This window comes from Xyrauchen texanus, chromosome 1 (assembly GCF_025860055.1).
Source record: "Xyrauchen texanus isolate HMW12.3.18 chromosome 1, RBS_HiC_50CHRs, whole genome shotgun sequence".
In the NCBI taxonomy this organism is placed as follows: Eukaryota; Metazoa; Chordata; class Actinopteri; order Cypriniformes; family Catostomidae; genus Xyrauchen; species Xyrauchen texanus.
In genome coordinates this window covers 10,847,604-10,870,356 of record NC_068276.1, presented here as the reverse complement: position 1 = coordinate 10,870,356, position 22,753 = coordinate 10,847,604, and the positions used below count along the sequence as shown (strand labels likewise).

At 38.3% G+C, this 22,753-nt stretch overlaps 1 protein-coding gene across 5 annotated transcripts in view; it reads right to left on the bottom strand.

Annotated features, from left to right (window-relative positions):
* Positions 1–22,753, bottom strand: part of arnt2 (aryl-hydrocarbon receptor nuclear translocator 2) — a 146,052-nt gene that overhangs the window by 4,652 nt on the left and 118,647 nt on the right. For 3 of the 5 annotated variants that reach the window (XM_052144219.1, XM_052144359.1, XM_052144517.1), the window contains 6 exons: positions 17,851–17,926; positions 14,674–14,797; positions 13,381–13,480; positions 12,796–12,937; positions 9,346–9,514; positions 49–194 (listed from right to left, as the gene is read on the bottom strand). In XM_052144219.1, the coding sequence (XP_052000179.1) occupies positions 49–194; positions 9,346–9,514; positions 12,796–12,937; positions 13,381–13,480; positions 14,674–14,797; positions 17,851–17,926 (757 nt within the window). The remainder of the gene's footprint in view (positions 1–48; positions 195–9,345; positions 9,515–12,795; positions 12,938–13,380; positions 13,481–14,673; positions 14,798–17,850; positions 17,927–22,753) is intronic. The other 2 variants (XM_052144298.1, XM_052144432.1) reach the window with 1 other exon arrangement.

Below are 22,753 nucleotides of genomic sequence, written 5' to 3'. Positions count from 1 at the left end.
AATATTTTTACCCACCTAAAATGTAATGTCAATGGCTAAAACGCTTACCTGGAAGACCTCTGTCTGGCTGGACTGAGGGTGGGGATGAGGGTCTCCACCCTGCTGGCTGTGGTGTTGGCTCTGCCACTGGGACCAGACCTCAGAGGGTCGACCCTGGAACTGCCCTCCGCTCTGACTGCTTTCTCCTGACACATCTGTACAAACAAACCACAAGCATATTATGAACAGTTCCAAACAGAGCCACTTCCTGAGCTCAATGGTGCTTTCACACCAGAACTTTTGGTGTGGACTTGAGTTTGTCCAGAGACTGTTTACATCTATTAAAATGAATGGGAGAAATTGGAGCACCCAACGGTAAATAGATGTAGAAACGAAGTCCCGCCCTACAGGTAAAACAGCCAATCACGTTTTAGATAAAGACATAACCTGTCAATCAACTCGAGAAAGCACATAAGCTATACAATCCAGGATTTTTTTGAAGCACAAATTATGATACCAGTGTTGTCAGATTTGACTGCTGATTTCAAAAAAGTTCTTTGATTGTAATCTTGTCCAACTGTTTTGGAGATTTCGGTCTTTCCCAATTCAAGTAGATAAGAGCTGCACTTGCATGCCGATTGTTTACATTGACAAATGCAAGTATTGATACGTTTAAATCAACATGATCACATGCAAAATCGACAAGTTGCTTCAGAAAGTTCACATACCCTGAAATTGACCCCATACTGCCGAATAACTGACGAGCGCCATCTCCCATTAGACATTTTTGCATGAATTCAAACATCATCACTTTTCGCCATAGTGCTACCTATAGCACGTTGCGCAAGCAACCTTCAAGACATGGGTTCTGGTCCCATGGAAACCAAGAAGTAATCAGGTTCACATAAACTACAATGAGCGTGATTGAAAGGTTGCATTTTCCCTCTAAAATAATTTTTTTTATGCCATTGACAGTTCTCTTTAGGGTTGGGGTTTGGGTTAAGGCTTATGGTTGATAATATATTTACTACTGTTTACTGTATTACATAATTAAAAACTACATGAACAATTAGCATTTGCTAGCAATCTGTGGACATTTCAACTGGAGACTACAGCTGACACGTGCTCATATGTTCAACAACAATTCCAGCTTTGGCCACTTGGGGGCAAAGCTTAAAATTTCGGTAAGCACAGACCGGTTTCACCAGAAAGACTTTCGGATTACTGTTACACAATTTGCAGTGAGATCTGTCTGTATAAATCCAAAGGAACAAATACTTCAATTACATAGTAAATCTGATATTTTCTCCTCAGTGGTTATCTAGCTACAGTGTAAATCAAATTCCACTAAACCAAAATAATATAATGCGAAAAGAGACCAGAGGGTGCAGGGAGAGGAGGGTGGAATCGAATTCTGGTCCTTTCGACAGGGTATTAACTCCTACCTTTGATCCTACCCATTTCCCAACACACATGTTTGCTTGAAGACTTTGCAATAGTCACTTTCATATTAACTTCAACATGTCTAAATTTACACCATCTCAATTCAGAGTGCTTGTAAAATCCTTCATCCATAAGACCTCCATTTCGCTCAATTTGTCGCACAGGGGGAAGACATTTACTAGAGGCTGACAGAATCATTTAAACGCATACATCTAGTCTCTTCACCCTCAGGGCCCGATTCTTTGCTTAGCAAACGAGCAAGTCGGGAAGACTAATGCTTGTCAGGCGCGGGCGGAGGTGACAGCGAGGGTGGGTGTTTTGGAGGATGGCACAGTGGTGCCCTTGGGCTGCTTCTCATGTTTTCCATGTTGATGAGTTGGTAATGTAAGGTCAAACTCCTCATTTCCCTACCGTGTTAGAGCTTGCTACGCAGAAGGCAATATTACGGCTGAAGGGTCTCTCTCTCATGCTTCTTCTCTTTCTATCCTTCTAAGTTCAGCTATTTTGGATAATTTTTTCTATTCAACTTTTGTTGTACTTCACTCCCTCAGCAATCTTTCTCTGTCCATATCTATCTGAAATCCACATCCTTCATTTTTGACCTAGGTGTCTGGTGTCGTTGTACTTCTGTGTTAGATAAAAAGCACGCTTTACTGGAGCGTGTTTTCTCTGGCCACTCAATCAAACATGATTTTCAAAGACTTCCTCACTTTCGTAACAGCTTTTCCGGTTTTCCTGAGCTCTAGCAAATCAATACGAACAGCCTGTGAAATTTAAAGCATTTTCTGTCTCTTTCATAACAATAAATACAGCTCTTGAAACCAGTGGAGGCATCCTCAATTTCACATAAGCAACATATAAAGACAGCAATTAAGTACCAATGCAACATTATCCCAGTATGAAACATCCGAGTAAGGCAGTATGATGGTTGTTTATGCATTGCATTAGGTGCAAAAAATACAGCTGCTTCCTCCAAACAGAAACACAAATCCATTATATTTTAAAATATTGTTTTGAGTTGTTGAGTTATTTGTATTTTGAACAGAGTGGCCAACTGCACTGATGTGCAAAGGTAAAATGGAGTAACAAAACAATTTTTCAAAATTAAGTTATGCCAGAAATCAGAACTCTTAGAACTCATATCTATTTAGTGCATTACCATTTATGTATGCACAGTACAACACATTCAACATATTAAAAAACTTACAAACCCTTTTCCTCAGTTTAAGTGTTGGCATTTGTAGAACAGTGTATATGAATATTCAGACTGTCTTGATTTCCTGTGACCATTTTTTCATAGGTGGTATACTCATGCCCAGAGTGGGATTCGAACTGGTGATCCCCGGCATGGGAGTCGGACATGCTAGCAAGATGGCTAGAAAAGACATGGTCCTAGCCCCGGCCGCTAGTGTCTCTCGTAAGGCCAGGAGAGTGAGGTTTACACACTGCACAGCTATCACGTATTAGCTGGCTACCGTTACCCTCACCCCCCTAAACCTCACTCCCATTCAGATCATGGCACCAGTGTCACCGTTCCTACTTGACCCACCCAGAGCGGGATTTGAACCTGCGCTCCCCAGCATAGTAGTTGGACATGCTAGCAAGGAGGCTAGAAAAGCCATGGCCTCTAGCTTCGGTCACTAGTGTGTCTCTTAAGGCCAGGAGAGTAAGGATCACACACTGCACAGCTATTACGTACCAGTCAGCTATGGTTACACTTACATAAATCATGCTCACAGGACACATAAACATGTTAATGGTCACAAATGTTCCATTTAAGATGCACTTTTGATGTCGCTTCCCAACAAACCAGAAGAAATTTAGTACAGAAGGTACACTCAAAACTATATCGACCATTTAAAGGACTTTTCATCGGTTTAAGGAATTGATGTCTTTGTCTCTTGAACATTTCCTACTAGTTGTTTTACTCATTCAAAACATCGGCAGGGGGCACTTCATTCATAGCTCTGGTAGGCAACTAATTGTGAGTTAGAGTGGTAGAGCTCTAAATGTGACTAGAGATCGCTCCCATTATAATGAATGAAGCTGTGAAATAAATTTACTATAACATTGTCTTTTAGGAGACACTTTCATACAAAACCAAATATGCAATTTGTCACACAAAAGTCAACAAAATCTGCAGTATTGAACTGCTAAGCTGGAGTAGTACAGAATCTAACACAGAAGAAAAAAGACATCCCTACCTTGTCCTCAGGTCATGCAGACAGCTTCATTGATTATAACAGGAGCGATCCAATATTCCAGGGGCCACTTGCAGCAATACAACTAACCTAATTGTGGCGTAAATGGGCACCAAGTCAATTCACGCACTACTATATGTTTGAGTGTTGCACCATTAAAATTAGGTAGGATGTAACCCTATGTATGAACTAAATATGTATGGAACACTCAACCAGGAGTAATGGTTATATAAAAAAAAGCAGACTGATTTAATGACATCGTGAGCTCATGTTTTGCGTGACAGGTTTCAATCTTTTACACATATACACTGGCAGCCAAAGGTTTAGGATAATGTACAGATTTTGCTGTTTCGGAAGGAAATTTGTACTTTTATTCACCAATGTATCATTCAACTCATCACAAAGTATAGTCAGGACATTACTGATGTAAAAAAAGCACCTTCACTATTTGAAAAAAGTCATTTTTGATCAAATCTAGACAGGCCCCATATCCAGCAGCCATCACTCCAACACCTTATCCTTGAGTAATCATGCTAAATTGCTAATTGTTATTTACATAGACATAATATATTGTTTATTAAGCTTACTTTTATTACGTGTCGAATTTCAATGGGGATATATTTTATATCCCAGTTACGTGAGCAAACAAGGTTTGAACATCAACCGTAACAAGATAAAACTAAAATGCATGGCTTTTTAATACATCTGTGTACAAATTTGGAGGCTGCTTATTGGATCAATACAGGTAAACGTCATATTATGTGACTACGCATTACTTTACGGAGAGTTTACAAGCTACTACTAAGTCTTGCCTTAAGAACAGGTGGTACAACCAAATTAAGCACTGACTCAGTTACAAACGAACTAGTAGTAGTTACTAAGTCCTTAGAGTGAACTTAGCGTCACAACTTTAATGTGACCATACTCCCAGTTGGTGCAACCCTAACCTGATCTTTAATTGTGAATAATTGTGCATATCTAAACTAAGATGCACTTTTATTGCCTCACTCACGTAGACGCTCAGTATCAACAACACGTCTGGATAAGTCACTTCAGGTGAACGTCTGATGTTCGAGAAAATATGTTAACTCAAAGCTTTATTTAAAGCATCTGGCAATGATACCGGAAGTGATCCAATGCCAGTAGTGTTCTAATTCCTCTGTTATTGTTTACATCCTTGAAATGGTCAACAATATATGAAGAAAACTTTAGAGTTATTGAATCTAAGTGGAAACAAGCAGACCACATTTGGACAACTGGAGTCATTCTGCATAATTTGTGAGATACAGTGTCCACAGAGGCCATGCATTATTGATTTCTGTATTGTTTTTGTGATCCCAACAAATTTATCTCGGCTATGTTATTTTGAGTTTTTTAATAGCAATGTATGACTTTTAGGCTACTAACCAATTTATTTTTAGCTTGTTAGTTATTGTATAATTCTACCAAAATGTTATATATAGCCTAATAAAGGCTCTGCACAAGATTGAGTTGTTTAGAGGGAACACTGAGGGTAACAACTAAAAACACAGAGGCTCATTCTGAATAGGTTGACTGCTTAATTCACATTATAAGATTGTTATATTGCCATTATAAGTATAGCTGCATAACATGACATCAAGTAAAAGAAACATGCATTTATCTGTGGTTTATATTTCCTATTCAATTCCCCACAGCTGCTGTTTTTGATTGCAACTTTCTATTGGGATTTAGTGACCAACTGAGCAATCTGTATTTTCTTACAGGTTACAATTGTGACCAAGAATAAAGCACATACTTTCACTAACATTTTTTTTTTTAAGTCATGCAGTTTGTGTCATTGGACCACCCAAGGAGTAAAAAACATGTGCTTGTTTAGTTTGAAAAAACTAATTGGAAATAAATGTGTAAATTCCAAATGGAGAAAAGGAAACATTCATTTCAGCAAATCGTAACTTCCCCCCTTCCACTGCGCGTTCAGGGGCCATCCGCGTGAGAAGATGATAAATGTTCCATTTCGTTAATGACACTATATTAAAAAAGAATTATCTGGACATGGCTTCATTTTCAAGTGGATGGCAAAAGCCTTCAGGGTTTAGAAAGCCATTCCGAACCTAATACACTTGAAACTGAAGTGGATTTTTAATGTCACCTTTTTACATAAATTACTTATTAAATATACACGTTAATCAGGTTAATCAAGGTTCAAGGTAGAGTATTTTCCCCAAGGGACACAACTATGGGAAAAAAGTCAGAAGCCAGATACCTCCGTATGCATTGTTCTGATTCAAATGAAATTCTACTAATAGACCTCAATGTGATGGAAAAACTGGAGCCAGCTTTTAACGGCTGTAACTCAAAAACAATTCTAACATGTCTTCCTTCAAGCTTTTCAGCATGTTCTGGATTTGGTCGAGGAATGTGAGGAGTTGCATAATTGTGTATCTTTGCCCTTCGTGTCAGGCTGGTCAAATTCCACACGCTAAAGTGTCAGAAATGTACAGAAACCAGATCTTTGCACCATGGAGTTAAAAGTTACAATGCATGGCAGATGAATTAAAACCCACTGCAGTCTGTTAAAAGTTATTTTCCAAAACATGATTAGGTAAAAGAAAAGCATCTGAGTTAGACTGATCTTACATTACATCAATGTGATCTTCATTAAGATCTGACAAACAAAAAACAAACCTTGAGGGTTGCTCCATGTGCATGCTCACACAAGTGGAGAATAATAAATGAGCAGTAATTGTACTAAATATTCACACAAACAAAAAAATAAGAAAACAGAAAAAAAATGTATCTATTGAAATGGCTGATTCTGATAATCTCAAAATAGCTTATATTGGTTTATCACTACACCACTGGTCTTTAACATGTTTTTTAAGTATTGATTGACTAAATATTGTGAAAAAATTTAAATACTCTCACTGAGCTCTTCATTATATAAACCTGTGCCCACTGCAGCCTCAGCTTTCTGTTCTTGGCTGACAGAAGTGGAACCTGACATGGACTTCTGCTGTTGTGGCACATCCGCCTCAAGGTTCAACATGTTGTGCTTTCTGAGATGCTATTCTGCTCACTACAATTGTACAGAGAGGTTATCAGAGTTACCGTAGCCTTTCTGTCAGCTCAAACCAGTCTGGCCATTATACACAGACCTCTCATCAACAAGGTGTTTCCGTCCGCAGAACTGCCACTAACTGGATGGTTTTTGTTTTTGCCACCATTCTGAGTAAATTCAAGAGACTGTTGTTTTTGAAAAATCGCTGGAAACTGAAATACTGAACAGAAATACTCAAACACAGCCGTCTAGCACCAACACTCATGCCATGGTTGAAATCACTGAGATCACAATCGGTCTCCATTCTGATGGTTGATGTGTACATTAACAGAAGCTCCTGACCTGTATCTGCGTGACATTATGCATTGCACTGCTGCCAAACGATTGGCTGATAAGACATTTGCATGAATAAGTAGGTGTACCTAATAAAGTGCTCAGTGAGTGTATGCTTAAACAAAAAAATAACATTTACTTCAATGATTATTTTACTGGCTTTTCCATCAAAAGCATCATAACGAAGTATGTAGTAAATGCATACTATTATAGGCCAGGCTTAAAATGCAACACTTTATACAGTATATACTGTATGTTTAACAGGTGGCCCGGACGGCTCCTCTCTATCCACCAAGCCTCAAAAATGTTGACGACACCTACACTAGACTGCACATCGGTAGAATTCTGTATATGCTTGTCATGCTTGGCAATGGCACACAGACTATAGTTAAGCTTGTGAAATATTACTTGTGGATAGAATTGTTTATAGTGATGATTATTATTATTCATACATTTATAGCATTTATAGACTTTGGATTGTGTAGAACACCACTTACCCATGGTGAAATCACTACATGTCCTCTTGTGGCTTATTGCTTTATTATGTATCTGCTCATATTGAGTGACAGCATCTTTCTTGATGTGTGTTTTAGACCATTGAATCAATTACATTTAAACAATTAACTATAATTAAAAAGTGATATTCCAAAGTAATTAAATGGAAAAATGATGACCGCATGATTTATTGGTGTTTTTGTGTGGAGAAGAAATTCAAGCACAACACTTTTTCAGAATTTCTAAAGAACTAACACAAATAAATAAATAATTCCATGTGTGCAACAAATTTGAATTTTGATTACTCAAACCACAGATACAGTATCTGTTTATATATGGTCTACAATAGAGGTTAAATAGTTTCACCAAAGCAACTATAACAGAAAAAAAAAAGTCTTACTACATTATGTCTAACCATACAATGGACACATTGTTTGCTTTTAATGACACTCTTTTTTGATAATAGCAGACAGAACACAAATGTCTGTTTCAGTCATTGTTTATAAGTGGAGAGTTTTATTGAAATTGCTGTAGATATAATGTGCAGTTTCATTGTACATACAGGCATCTAAAAGAGGACATGGTAGATTTAGTTTCCCAGTGATGCCATATGAAGGTCTGTTAATCTTATATTACATATAATATTATGTCAGTATGAATCAAGTCACGGTTTGAAGTGTGGAAACTTCTATCAATCGTGTGCTCATTCTCTCATTATATATATATATATATGTATATATATATATATATATATATATATATACATAAAAAACTATTGAGGAGTGAATAGCCGCATTTCCATATGGGCCATATGAGGGGGTGCTAGTGTGTGCCACGACCAGTTGTGTTACCAGTATTACTTCGGGACCTTCATCGTGCCTCTTTGGGGCTTTCTCGGGGTCAACAGCCAATGGCCTTTGGCCCGCCGATTACCCTTGGGCCAAACAAGGCCAACTGTGTATTGAGGCGGGGTCAATGTCAAAGGCAAAGTTTCGTCAAACTTGTTAGGTTGCATATCTAGCGCACAACAGGACAGGTTCGGGATCAATAAAAAAAATTCCGGGCACAGTACAAATCCGTTAAAACGCACAATGGACAAAGCGGTGCCCAAAGAAATAACTTGTTATGGTTTGAGAACATGGACTATGTGCTGGGACATCGTGGAGAGACCACTCGTGACACAATGGCAGTTACAGTCGATGAGTTGTCAATGCTAACTTATCTTGCTAGCTTATGTTTACAAATTATATAAACTCAATATTCTAGAAAACATGATACCTCAGCTTGAGCTTCCCTCTTACTTGTGAAATAAAATGCATAATAGATACTGTATTAATACTGCCAGCCTAATTTCAGATATTTTGATTAATATCTGATTCCCCCCCCAACCTGTTTGTCCTATATTTACTTAAGACATAACTGACTGTTTACATTAATATTTATTTCTATATTTTGCTTATTTTGAACAACCAATGTGCATTACCACGAGGCATGAACACTCTAAACATGATCTCAAAGGAAATCTGTCTGTTGGTTCCAAAATGTAATGCCCCAAATTCGGCTTTGCTGTGCCAAATTTCAGACAACGTCACCATGCAGCGAATGTTCATGCAAAATCAGACCAAGGTGTGCATGCATTAATCTGCTGCTTTGGCCACAGGGGGAAGTTCGGAAAGCGGAGACTGATTTTAGCAGACAAAAAAATTTACCATCGTCGATATTCCACAAGATCAGTCTGGCACTCTTCACAAAGCATGCATAAATATGAGTGCAAGCGTTTTAAAGTAGCTGCCTGTCAGACATTGCGTGAATACAGAGTAGTGCAGTTTATTGTCATAAATGAACAAGTCTTACCGAAAGCAGTGCTGCGATTGGCCATGTTGGAGTAGGCATTGCCGGAGGGTGAGGAGGTGGCAGGGCTAGACAGGGGGCTGTAGGAGGACGGGTCGGCCTGGTAGGTGTGGCTGGAGCCGATGCCAAATGGTGAGGACTGGGCCTTACTGGATTGAGCAGGAATCTGCTGCTGTGGTAGAATGACATGAGACTTTTAATATACAGATACTACAATATTTCACAGGTTGATTGATCCCACGTATTGTAATGAACACTGATTCTTATTAACTCTTGACAGGTGCAGTGTGTCCGCCTGGTTAATTTCAGCCTGTAATGAGAGGGTTGTAAGTTCAAACTTGATTTTACTCTTGAACGAGACACTTGAAGATGCTCTAGGAAATCAGCGTTCTAAGTTTAGATCCAACCCTAATCAAACACACCTGAACCAGCTTATCAAGGTCTTTAGGATTACTTGAAAATGATAGGCAGGTGTGTTGGAGCTAAACTCTGCAGGAAGGTAGCTCTCCAGGAGCAGGGTTGGTCACCCCTGCTCTAGGGGGACTGTCCCTGAAATAAGCATACTGTAACACTGACCACATTTACATGCACTTAAGAAAACTGTTTATCCCAGGGTTTTAGCAGAAACCGGCATTCTGAAACGTCATGTAAACAAGAACGCTGATTTCCTTACACCGTTTAAGGGATTAAGAGAAAGCGGTTTAACACACCTAGGTTTCTCTCTGAGAATGTGGCTTTATGTGGCCATGTAAACGCATAATCGCCATTCTGATGGGTATTTGAAGAGTGCGTGTGCGTGGAACAGACCAGGACAACAAGTCATAGGATGGAGCCCAACAAGTCAACACATTGGAAAGAATCATTCAACAATTCTGGGAGTACAATGGGAAAAATCACACACACTATAAACTATACCCTTTTATACACACCAATGTAAAATATCCATTGTCCCTCATGTTGGGGAAATCTCTGAGTTTTATATAAGAGGGAAATTCTGCTATTTAAGTGCAATTCAGGAGTGGTGCAGGTCGCTATAGAAAGTAAACAAATGCAACAACTCTAAAATATCTGGAAATAAAGTGAAGAAACAGAGATTAAAATAGCCAAGTCTTCCTCGGACCCCATGTATGTTATTTACACAAGCATCGAGGGGAAATTATGCTAATGTAGAGAAAGCTGCTTACTGACCGAGGTGCATGTCAAAATGTGTTTGCCGCTTATACATTGCGTGTTATCTGGAACGCTGTTTGATTGCAATAACCCGCTTTCTGGTGTCCATGTAATTGTAGTCATGGTGCCCACAAGTTAATATATAAATAATAATTCCTTACATTTTATATAGTGCTTTTCTAGGCACTCAAAGCTCTCCACATAGTATAGGGGGAATCTCCTCAACCACTACCAGTGTGAAGCATCCACCTGGATGATGCGACAGCAGCCATACTGCGCCAGAACTAGCTATTGGTGAAGAGGAGAGTGATGTAACCAATTCAGGGATGGAGATTATTAGGAGGCCATGATAGATAGGGGCCAATGGGGGGAATTTATCCAGGACACCAGGGTTACACCCCTACACTTTATGAGAAGTGCCCTGGGATTTTTAATGACCCCAGAGAGTCAGGACCACGGATTAACGTCTCATCCGAAAGACGGTGCTTTTTTACAGTATAATGACACCGTCACTATACTGGGGAATTATGACCCACACAGACCTCAGGGTGAGCACCCCCTGCTGGCCTCCCTAATACCACTTCAGGCAGCAACCTTGGTTTTCCCAGGAGGTCTCCCATCTAGGTACTGGCCAGGCTCAACCCTGCTTAGCTTTAATGGGGAACCAGGCAAGAGCTGCAGGGTGATTTGGCTGCTGGTACTTCTCCACATAGTTGTATTTTAAACACTGAATAGTTCTGATTAGCTCTTGTATCAAAATCGTAGAATACATTTTATATCATGTGAATGGTATGCATCACAATATAGTTATTTTAGCTGAAAACTCATGAACTATTAACTATTTAGCTTATGAACTATTAAACAACCATGTGGCAATAACTATTTTTGGATTATCATTTGAATTAAATACAAATAAAAAAATATAATCAACCAAAAGTCAACTGAATTCTACTTTAATGTGCCAACTTGTGAAGTTGCTAGTCAACTGTAAACAACTAAACTAGACTTTGTGTTCTGCCTAACAAATTACCTAACTTTCCTTCCCCTGTGTGGGACATGTCCCGCTCTGTATTTTCACCTTAATCAATTTTTTGTATTGCACTCATGATTAAATAAATTAAAGTAATCCTGCCCACTTATTGTTGTGCAAATATTTCTACTACGGTATCAAAATCGCCCTCCTGTCGAGGTGTTGTGCAGCTTTTTAACCTTTAGTGTAGACAGACAAATTACTTGTCGCTAGAAACTGGTTACACACCTGGTGAGGCAGAGTTATGCGTAAGTGGATTTGGATAAATGTGTTTGATAGAGGACACATAGTCTTGGAAATCATATTTAATGTCATGTCAAACCCACTTGATTAATGATAATGCAGATGTTAAAATGGGAAGTAACTCTTGATTGAGCTGGGCAAGTGGGAAACAGTTGCAATCACGCAATTCCGATTTAAAAAAAAACAAGCTTTACTTTTAATCAGAACGAAACCACAGAGCTACTTTGTATATCAGCATTTCTCTGTTCTTCTTCATTACTTAGGCCTTTATATTTGATTTGGCTACATGTAAGTTATGTAAGATATTGTATAACTGGTGAAAAAATTTAAAAGAATTTATTGCTTACTAAAGAGACACAGATGAGAAACCATAAACACACACACACACACACACTGGTGCGGCTATCCTTATGAGGACTCTCCATAGACATAATGATCTTTATACTGTACAAACTATAGGTTCTATCCCCCAACTCTACCCCTAAACCAAACCATCACAAAAAACTTGCTGCATTTTTACATTTTCAAACTAGACACTAGAAATGTCCTCATAAACCACATTTATAGCATAATACCCTTGTGATTACCAGTTTTTAACCTAATCAAATATCCTCATAAACCACCCAAACCCGCCCACACACACACATTAAAAAGTAGGCTTACATCCAACTCTTCTAAACTTATCAAAAACACATTAGCATAGCATTAACTGGATCCAATACTCACATCACACCACTAAAGCAATGATTCATAACTCAAGCGTTAAGTTTGACAAATCATTTTGTTCTAGTCATAGTTTTTTCTTTTGACGAGAACATCCTTTAAATTTAGTCAATGTTTTATCATGTCAAATTGAAAAAGCAATCCAGCCTTTGTTGACCAACCAACAAAAACTCCCTTTGCCAACATTTTCATCAGTAATTTCGTGTAATGTGAATAAGAATGCATTTGGCAGAGCTCATTAAGATAATGGTGGATGTACAGGCAGTCAGGGGTAGGATTAATCTCACCTGGCCAGAAAAGGGTGGTCTGCTTCCTGTCCAGGACACCTGACCAGTGTTGATCTGGCGGGATATCTGAGTGAGGTTCTGTCCAGCTGAACCGGCGGTAGACTGGATGTCATTAACCCCTGGAACGTGGATCACAGATGAGCTGAAACACACACACGCACACATGTTAGATTCAATATTACAGTGTCGTTGTCATGACAATGGACTACAATGTAATTCCATGATTTTACCACACTAAAATCATGTTAACATGTATAATGTTTACACCTTGTTGCAATACTTTTAAAACAGTATGAATTTTAAAGTTTATGGACTGGCCCCATTCACTTCCATTGTAACCATGATTTTTGCGTGTTTTTAAATAAACAAGGAACGAGTCAATTATTGTTATTATTTTTTGTAATCAACATTATGCCACAAATGCTCTCAATTGAGCATAACTTGTATTGCACCCAGAACATTCCTTTAACTGCTCTTGAACGTGCATTCTGATGCAGGCAGACATCATAGCAAAATATGTGTTTGACGGGAACAGTGAACAGGCCTTGAGAGTTGGAAAATGTATTCTGTAACACTCTTTTGTACCTAAAGCTCTTGCCAGAGTGGCCAGGTTGAAATGGGCTGCCTTGGGAATATAACTGCTGTCCTCCCGCAGTAGAGGAGGGGGCCATCATCTTTTTCTCAGCTAAACACACAAACACAGACACAAGATATACAAAGATTCTCTTTTAATCTTACCATGGAATGACATTTAAATGAATAGTTCACACAAAAATGTAAATCCTGTCATTATTATAATCGTTAGTAGAATTTTGGAAGAATGTTCGCACAACTCAACCAATGACAGCTCATGGTGACCATGTCTGTCAAGCTCCAAAAAGGACACACAAACGTTGTCCATATGACTTGTGCATTATATTTCAAATAATTATTTGCTGAAAAGCTTTCCCTCCGCTGCAGCTCGTAAATCTTGCTCTCCATCCTGCAAGTTCGAAGTTGCACATCACATTTGATTACATCAAATTCGAGAACCAATGGTGTTTGTTGTAAAACCTGGTTCAATGTTTCAAAACACAATTTTTGAATCTGAACGAGAGTATAAATGTGATTTGAAAGCTCCAACAAAGGAGAAGATTATAAATGAATAACAATTAACATTTTTGATTGTTTGTTATATAATGCTATTGTATGAATTTAGAAAACTTGGAATGTAGCTCATTAATCATATGGACTACTCATATAGGTTACACATAGCAGGGTTATAGAGTGCGACAGTTAAAACATTATTAAATTAAAACATGCGAATAGAAATTAACCACTTCGCACATGTGCAACAAGTAGCAAAAATTGAAAGCTGAACAATTATAATGTGAAATAGTATCCTGTTCGCCACAAGTCTGAGTATCTAGGACATTAGGACATTTTTATAGTCAAAAATCTTTAATGGCTAACAGAAACCCTGGTCTGGGTTTAACTTCAACTAGGTCAGAGCTGCAGAACAATAGCAATGGTGATCTAACAGTTTCAACAAGGCTAACTAAGATGGCCCCACCTCAGCCTTGGCCCCATTAGCTGGCAGTAAAGCTGATCAATCACCTAAACAAGGACCATCTAATGACAATAAACAACAAGCTTCAACCAGCTAAAGACCACCAGAAGCTGGATTTTTCAACAGGGTTTGAAAAAAGAACCCCAGACAAATTCTTTGTACATTATACAGATATACTGTATGCATTTCATACCTTAAAATAGATACAAACTCTAGTTGGCAGACTTGCAAGAACTTTGCTATTACATGAGGTGAAATTACAGCAAGTTGGATAAAAATCACTGCCTTGTGCAGTAGAAGTTATAAAGATATAGTATGTAAGAACATACACCCGGAAATTCCAGAGTACATGTCACTGAAGCGTGGGTCTCTCTCCTGTGAGAACAGCGAATCTGTTTTGTCGATGGCCTTGCCCGCCTCGTGAACACCAGCTGGCACGTTGGAAACTGGCACCTGTGGGCACCAAAGTGAGAGGGCAAATTTGACGTAAATATTAAACAGCATTCTAAATAGGTATTTTTAGGGTGAAACAGGATATTCAATAAAGTAAAATATAGGGCAGGACTTCATCCAGCATGAATTGATATTATCTTAAAAGTTGTGGGGCGGGGGTGGGGGGTTAGTTCTTCCATGAAAGTATGCTGCCCCGATGGCTTTCACTTCTCGCTAAACGTGTTTACATTTACATTACATTTACATTTGGCAGACGCTTTTATCCAAAGCGACTTACAGTGCCGTTATTACAGGGACAATTCCCCCGGAGCAACCTGGAGTTAAGTGCCTTGCTCAAAGACACAATGGTGGTGGCTGTGGGGATTGAACCAGCAACCTTTTGATTACCAGTTATTTGCTTTAGCCCACTACACCACCACCACTCCTTTTGTGGATTAGTTGCGCTCTACAATATGGACCATCCCTCCAGTCCCAGGAAAAAAGGCCCAGTAGTCCCCCCTTATCGGCAGCCCTGGTAGTCTCTATAAGGCAGGTAGTTGGACAGGACATACAGAAAAGTACAAGTGATTGGTGACATCAGCCAAAAGAAATTGCAAGTTTTTACGTTTTGATTACAAAAAAAAGATTGTAATATCAAGATATGAAAAATTACAAAGATGAATCGTGCACAATTAGACCTGCAGAGTGAATTAGGAAAGTAAACAGGGTTAATTTTCATGCCATGTTGACTTCAAAACATTGAAAATCTAACTCATAAAACTAAATGCTTATAAATAATAAGACAAACATCTCATTGAACAAAGCCATTAGATGTACTCAGTGAACTTGTCAAAAAAGTAACTTGAACTAGAAAATGTAAGCACACAACAATGTCCAATACTTCTCTTTTTCATTAACTCATAACGGTTTCTCTCTGTGATGACTAAATTGCAGACAGGTGTTACAAATCAACGTAGAATGTAAATGCCATTGGTGCTACCCAAGAGCCCATGGGAGGAATGATATTTTTCAACAAATAATCTGCTCCAATGAAATCTTAATATAGATCTTCATAGAAACAGCATATGCAATAACGTGTCAAAAACGTGTAACTATGTGATGCGCTAAGCTGTGAGAGTTAAACGAATGAGACACAGATGGCATATTCCATTCGAGGGGTGATTATACATGTAATGTGTTACATACAGTATATGACTTCACTCCACAGCTATGCTCTATTTTTATAGCACAGATCTAGAGAGAGGGAGATTGGGATGATACATACGACCGTTTCACCAGTCAATTACAAAGTGCCTTTATTTTGCATTTGATTACCTTTTTTTTTTTATCTCTGAGTGTTCACTTGAATACTTGATTCTGCTGTTACTGTAGATACCTGGAAAACTTCAAACACTGTTTACTTCATCTCTATCTTTGTTCTATTGCTCGAAACGTGTTTCTTTTTTTTTTTTTTCATTGTCTTTGATTCCACTACAAAGACTGTTTACTTGTCTTGGATAAAAACATCAAGCAATGTTTACTTAAATGAGAAATATATTAAGGCTACATGCCATTGTTTTAATTGTATTTGATGTTATTTAGAATAATGCTTAACTTTTTAAATAAATTCATATGTTCAATAGCATGTTAGTTTGTGGTGTGGTATTGAAACGGTTAGAGTATTTAGGAATTTCCCTGGTATTAGTGTTAACTAATGCAACGACTGTGGCAATCCTATTGGCAATGATTGCAGACAATCAAACAAATTGACTCATTCCTCAAGTTTTAAAAACAATAATGAAAAAGTGTTTATACTAATGCACTTACAATGCAAGCCTAGACAAGCCTGATAAGTGATTTTTTTTTTCTCATACATAAATAATGTTTGTGTTATGATTATACTTCTGAAACAGTATAATAGTTGCATATTTTAAACACTTACATGCTGTGCTGCACGCTTGCTAGGCTTTCATTAAATGTGTACAAATGTGTTTTTGCTAGATTTTACATACTGAGGCAAAAATAATGGTCTACGTTTAAAGAGCATTTAACCTTGTCAAGTCAAGTGGTTTTTATTGTCGTTTGACCATATACAGTTAGTACAGTACACAGTGAAACGAGACAACGTTCCTCCAGGACCATGGTGCTACATAAAACAACATTGGACAACACAGAACCACATGAGACTACACAGACTAAATAACATACCTATATAAAGTGCACGTGCAAACGTGTGCAAAAAGTACGGGACAGTACAATAAATTACTAAAAATTAACAGGACAATGGGCACAGTGCAGCGCCGACCCGTACACAGTAGTGCAAAAAGATGACGGTTCCTAAAAATGCCAAATGTAAACAAAACATACTATGAGATAGTGTTCTATGCACATAGCAGTTATTGAGGTAGCAGCCAGGTATAAAGTGACACAGTGTTGTACTGTAACAAGTTGTATTTAACCTTGAATATCTTGGATACACAGAAGAGAAAAACATTAAAGCTGATGGGAGGTGGGCAAATGCACAATGCACCACAGAAATGCTCAAATTAGATCTATTTCATCTCAGTTGTTTCTCTTGGTCAGTATTTAGATTCAGTGCAAACCTAACTCCCATTAGGTCTCATGAGCTATGAAAGAGCAACCAAAATGTATATTCAAGATCCTTCATATACTGTAAAAACATTTTGGTCAGGGAATCTAAAAATGTGCTTCATGTGTTAACATCTAAATTAACTGGTTTCATTCAAGTCAAAAATGTTATTTAATATGACTTAATCAATCTACAGTAAATACATTCGATTTTACCAAAGAAAGTAATTTTAAGGGTGAGATCAATTAGAAATGGCACCATAAGGTAACAGCTGAATGTATCCAATTTTACAGCGCATCCCATTTAAAATATAAATCTAAAAATGCACTCAGTTGTGACATTGATTTAGGAGGGGCTTGCATATAAAACGAGGGAGAATAAATTATATGTACTGTATGAGCTAAAAAGAGTAATGCACCTGTGGGGTTAAGTGACTAAATGACAGAGTAAGAGAGAGAGATTGTGTGTGTGTGTGCGCACGCACCTGCGACAGATCATATGCAGTCAGTCCATCTCTCTGGTGAACCTCCAGTTCAGCTTGCTGTTGCTGCTGAAGCTGCCTGCAGTAAAACACGAGCATAAAACTTTAACATCCACACATCAGTCATCAACATCATATAAGTAATAGCATCAACTGAGCACATACAAACTATACTAGCAGTATCAACAACATAAAGGAATATTTTGTTTTACTAACAGAAAAATCATATAAATAATATACCTTATGGGCTATACATTACATTAAACAAGTGTGTCAAAGGCAAAATCACCTTGGGCTATATGGGTGAATCACATGTAAAGTGTAAAATTTCAACCCAAAAGAAGAAAAAAAATTTAACCCATTTTAGAATCATTGCCATTTTTTTGCATTGTGACATTGTTTTAATGACAATTAATTACAACATGATACAAGTCCACTTATAACATCAGCTAAGATTTTTGTGCATGAAAACAGTAATATAGTTTTACATGGCCATCTTCCAACAAGTCTCACTAAGCCAGACTTTTGACTAATGCCATCAAGTCTGGTTCACATTGCAGCTAATCCTGGCCCAGATCTGCCTGCTTAGACTGGAAAGGTCGTTTTCAACAGCATTTTAAGCATCCAACCATTGTTCGTTTTGTTTTAATGTGAAATAGTAAATACCTCAATAAAAGACAGGGCCAATTATTTAATGAATAGAAAATATCTTGTTCATATCTCGTTACCTTTCTAGTATATTCTTCTAAACAACAAAAACAACAGTTCTTCCTCTAAATCACTCATTGTATAATCTTTCGACAGCTTGATTTCCAGACTGCTGCACCCTGACTGCCGTAAAATTGTGTAGCAACTAGCCAATCAAATTAGCACTGCAAGTTTTCTGATAGGTGTGCCATCTGAGGCTGAGATTATTTTCCAAAGTCTCTCTGACCCTTAGAATAAAACACACTGCTTTTGCTATGTACCTTTAAGACTTCTTAAAGTTAATTAACTTGTGATTGGCCAATCTTTTTGCATGTGAAATCAGTAGCAACACACCCACAATCTTTCTGAAAAACACTTGTATGCAAACATGGAAAGTTATATGTTAATATGAAGATTTTGCAGCTTAGAATCAATAAATGATCTTACTTGGAAGTATGTCTAAATAGTGCTCTTCTATTTCAAAGGAGCAAGGAATATTAATCCTTTTAAAAACTTCTCTGCCCTTCACATCTTAAAGCCTTCATGAATTTCTCTATTAAAAACCGAAAAGATTTAAAAGCTGCAAAATAATTTCTGATAAGTCTGAACACAAAGGCTCTATTCCAAAACCTAGTGAACTGCCTTAATTTACACTGCCTATTTAAGCAGCATCTTATCAAAAATGGAACCTCAAAAGTGACCAATTTGGAATACTCTATATAGGAACCAACTCAGTTAATAATAAAAATAGAGCTCCTCACATGAACGAGAGACTCGACTCATAATTGATTTTAGTATAGCTTGGCATTCGGATGTTGCCAAGTAAACATTATACATTTAAGCATAAAATTAGAAGTCGACCGATAGCGGATTTTGCCGATACCGATAACTAAGGAGGCAGGATAACCGATTAATGGGTAGATAGTTTATAAAATTGATTTATAGAATGTCAACAAATTTCTTATTCTTTCCTTACTATGATGGACACAGACAAAGAGTCCTAAATAAATAAAATCCCAGATACAGTTTATTGTTCAACCAAAATCCACAAATTAACCAGAACAAATGGAGAAGAATACGGGCTTGTTTATTCTTTTAAGAATAAACAAGCCTGAAACACACCGGGGACACTTACTTTGAAATTATAAAAAAAACTAATTGCCATAGATTTTTGGAGATAATAATAATGCCAAAAAGCAACTATCGGCACTGATAATAGGTAAAATCGATATATCGGTCTAGCTCTAAATAAAATACACACAAATTTGGGGTAAAATATATATATTTGTTTTAAATAAATTGAATGATTTCACTGTTAATTTTCAAGATTAAATCAATTATATTTATTATAAATGTTTCTTTCTCATCAGCCATCTTGGATGCATTTTTTCATTCACCTAGTCCAATGCATTATGGAACTGCATTCTACCACAAAGAATACTGTGAAAAGGTACATTGTTGGACAGATAGAGGAGGAAGCGGGAGCCAGTTTCCACATTCCATGTGAGTCAGATTTTATTCACACCAACAGAAAATCGCTTTCCAGCGTAAGTCAAACAAAGACTGTGTTTCAACATAAATTAAACCAGAGTCCAGCTTTTCAGTATGTAAAATAAAATAGTCTTGGATCACAGACACGCAGACTCAGATGTGTCACTCTCTCCCTCTCTCTGTGTACTCGGCCCTTTTTTATCTCTCCCAGTCTGTCCACTGTCAATACCAGACATGGGCAACATACTGCCCGCTAGATCAGGCCTTCCACATGGTTTAATGTGGCCCGCGGCTCATTTATCATAAAAGCGTTTTTTTTTCATTGGATATTTCAGTTAACTTGCATTGGGACCTTATGCGTCTCCACAAGCGTTTAACATGCTCGGGGTTGCCAGATAAGAGACGCAACACCCCCAGTTTGAGATTTATACTTGCGCAAATTGGAAATATTCCGCCTAATGTATACTTATTTTGTGCAATCTGGCAACCATGCACGCGAGTGCACTTTTTCTACCTCTCGCTTTCCCCTTTGAACAAACTTAGCGATCTGTAGTGCAATATTCTGCTCAAGGAAAAGTGTTATACGGCTACTCTGTGTCCATTCTTGAGGCTGCTTGTGATGTTTGGTTCTACTTTGCAGGTAAACCTTCTCAGTGATTAAATTAAATATAAAAGTCTCAGCATCATTGACATGCAAGCAAAAGCAAGTCAGAGACAAATATGTATATGTATATTTTATTTGTGCAATTTAGAAATGTTGAAGTCCCTTCACACCTGTATGTTAATCTAACTCTTGCAGTAATCATTTATCATAGTCATGCAGCCTGTGTTATTCTGTTGAGTGCTGAAAGTCAAACAATCGAGGAGACCCGCATCATGACCCTTTTAGCATGTAAACGGGTAATGTTTTAGAAAAAAACAAGTGAACTCGCCCACTTTGCGACAAACATTAAAAGTTCTATTATTTGTTTTTATTATTATTAAAACAGACCCCTGATGTAGAGATTGTTAAATTGAATAATAAATTAATAGGGAGTAGAGATGGTAAAATAAATGTATAAGCTCAGCCTTTATTTAGTTTTTAATGCCTGATAGAAAAGTATCTACCTTTGTTGAGCAATACAATACTTTAGGCAATTGCAGAATAGTCTCAATAGTCACAGATAAACTTCAGATAATTGAGTACACAAATATTTCTGGGCTTAAAAGATACAAAAACCAAATCAATGCAGAACATTGTATCTCAAAAGGAATACAATGTGGCCCCCTATGCACTACTTACAGCGCGATGTGTCCCCTTTACCAAAATAGTTACCCACCTCTGGTCAATACAGAAACTGTAATTAGAAGAAATTAATCTCAGGTGGAACTCCTTCAGGTGGAGGCTTTCTCTCTCCCCAGACAGGCGCTCGATCACGCCCTCACCTCCACATACACCCACTGCCCCACTCAGGCCGGGGGAACTTTCCAGACTACCCAACCCCTCCCCCCCTCTGGAGACAAAGTCTGCAACAGCTCCCTCAGCCTGTGAACTCGAACTTAAACGGCACGATTGCCAAATGCCAATGGTTGGTGCAGGCGTTGGCATCTTTCATGCAGTGGAGCCATTGGAGTGGGGCATGTTCCAAACAGAGGGTGAATGGCCGTCCCAATAAATAGTAGCGGAGTGAAAGGACCACCCACTTGATGGCCAAGCACTCCTTCTCTATGTTGCCGTACTTCGCCAAATGGTGTGGAGAAGGCCGTTGTCTCACGGGACATCAGCGTTAAGAGGATCTGCCAATATCCCTTTGTTAAATCAAGTGTCAAAATAAAAGTGAGTAGTGCCAAACTGATCGAGCAGTTCATCAATACAAGGTATTGGATACATGTCAAATTTCGACACAGCGTTGACTTTCCTATAATCCACATAGAACCGGACCGAGCCATCGCTCTTATGTACCAGAGCTTCCTGGCTGGCCCGATCGCTGAGCATGGCCTTTAATTCTTCCCCTACTACCCGTTTTTTTTGTGTTTGGGTAACCGGTAGGGATGACTACATACCACTACCCCTGGGGTTGTCTCGATGTGGTGTTTTTTGAGGTTATTGCGGCAGGGGAGAGGCGAGAACATGTCAAAGAATTTCTTTTGCAAACTGGCAACCTCGATACTTTGTCCCGGTGCAAATTCCCATAGCCGAGCTCCCCTGTTATACAGCCGGGTCTGACGTTCTTGAGCTTGTAGAAAATTCTCCTGTGATAGCTGCCCCAATGTGTTAAGTTTTGCTCTCAGGTCAAGAACGTATTCTGTTAAGGTCCCTCCTCCCAATTTTCCTTCATGACATCTAACACGCCACAGGGCTTATTAGTGCTTGCGTATATATAACAATCAATATGGGGCAAACCCTGTGGAAGCTTGCGGGACCTCTTACACTACAAATAACAGGGGATCGAGCCACTTACCCCAATTCCAAGCATCGTCGTGCACAAACTTACAAATCATATTTTTTAAGGCCTTATTAAATCGTTCAACCAAGCCGTCCGTTTTTGGATGGTACACACTTATTCGAATTCGTTTAATACCCAATAATTTAACAGCTTGCAAATTGTACGTGACTTGAAAATAGTGCCCTGATCAGTGAGGATTTCTTTCGGAATCCCCACTTGGGAGATAATTCTAAAGAGTGCCTCCACAACACTTCATGCTGCGATGTTGCACAGAGGCACTGCTTCTGGATATTGTGTTGCGT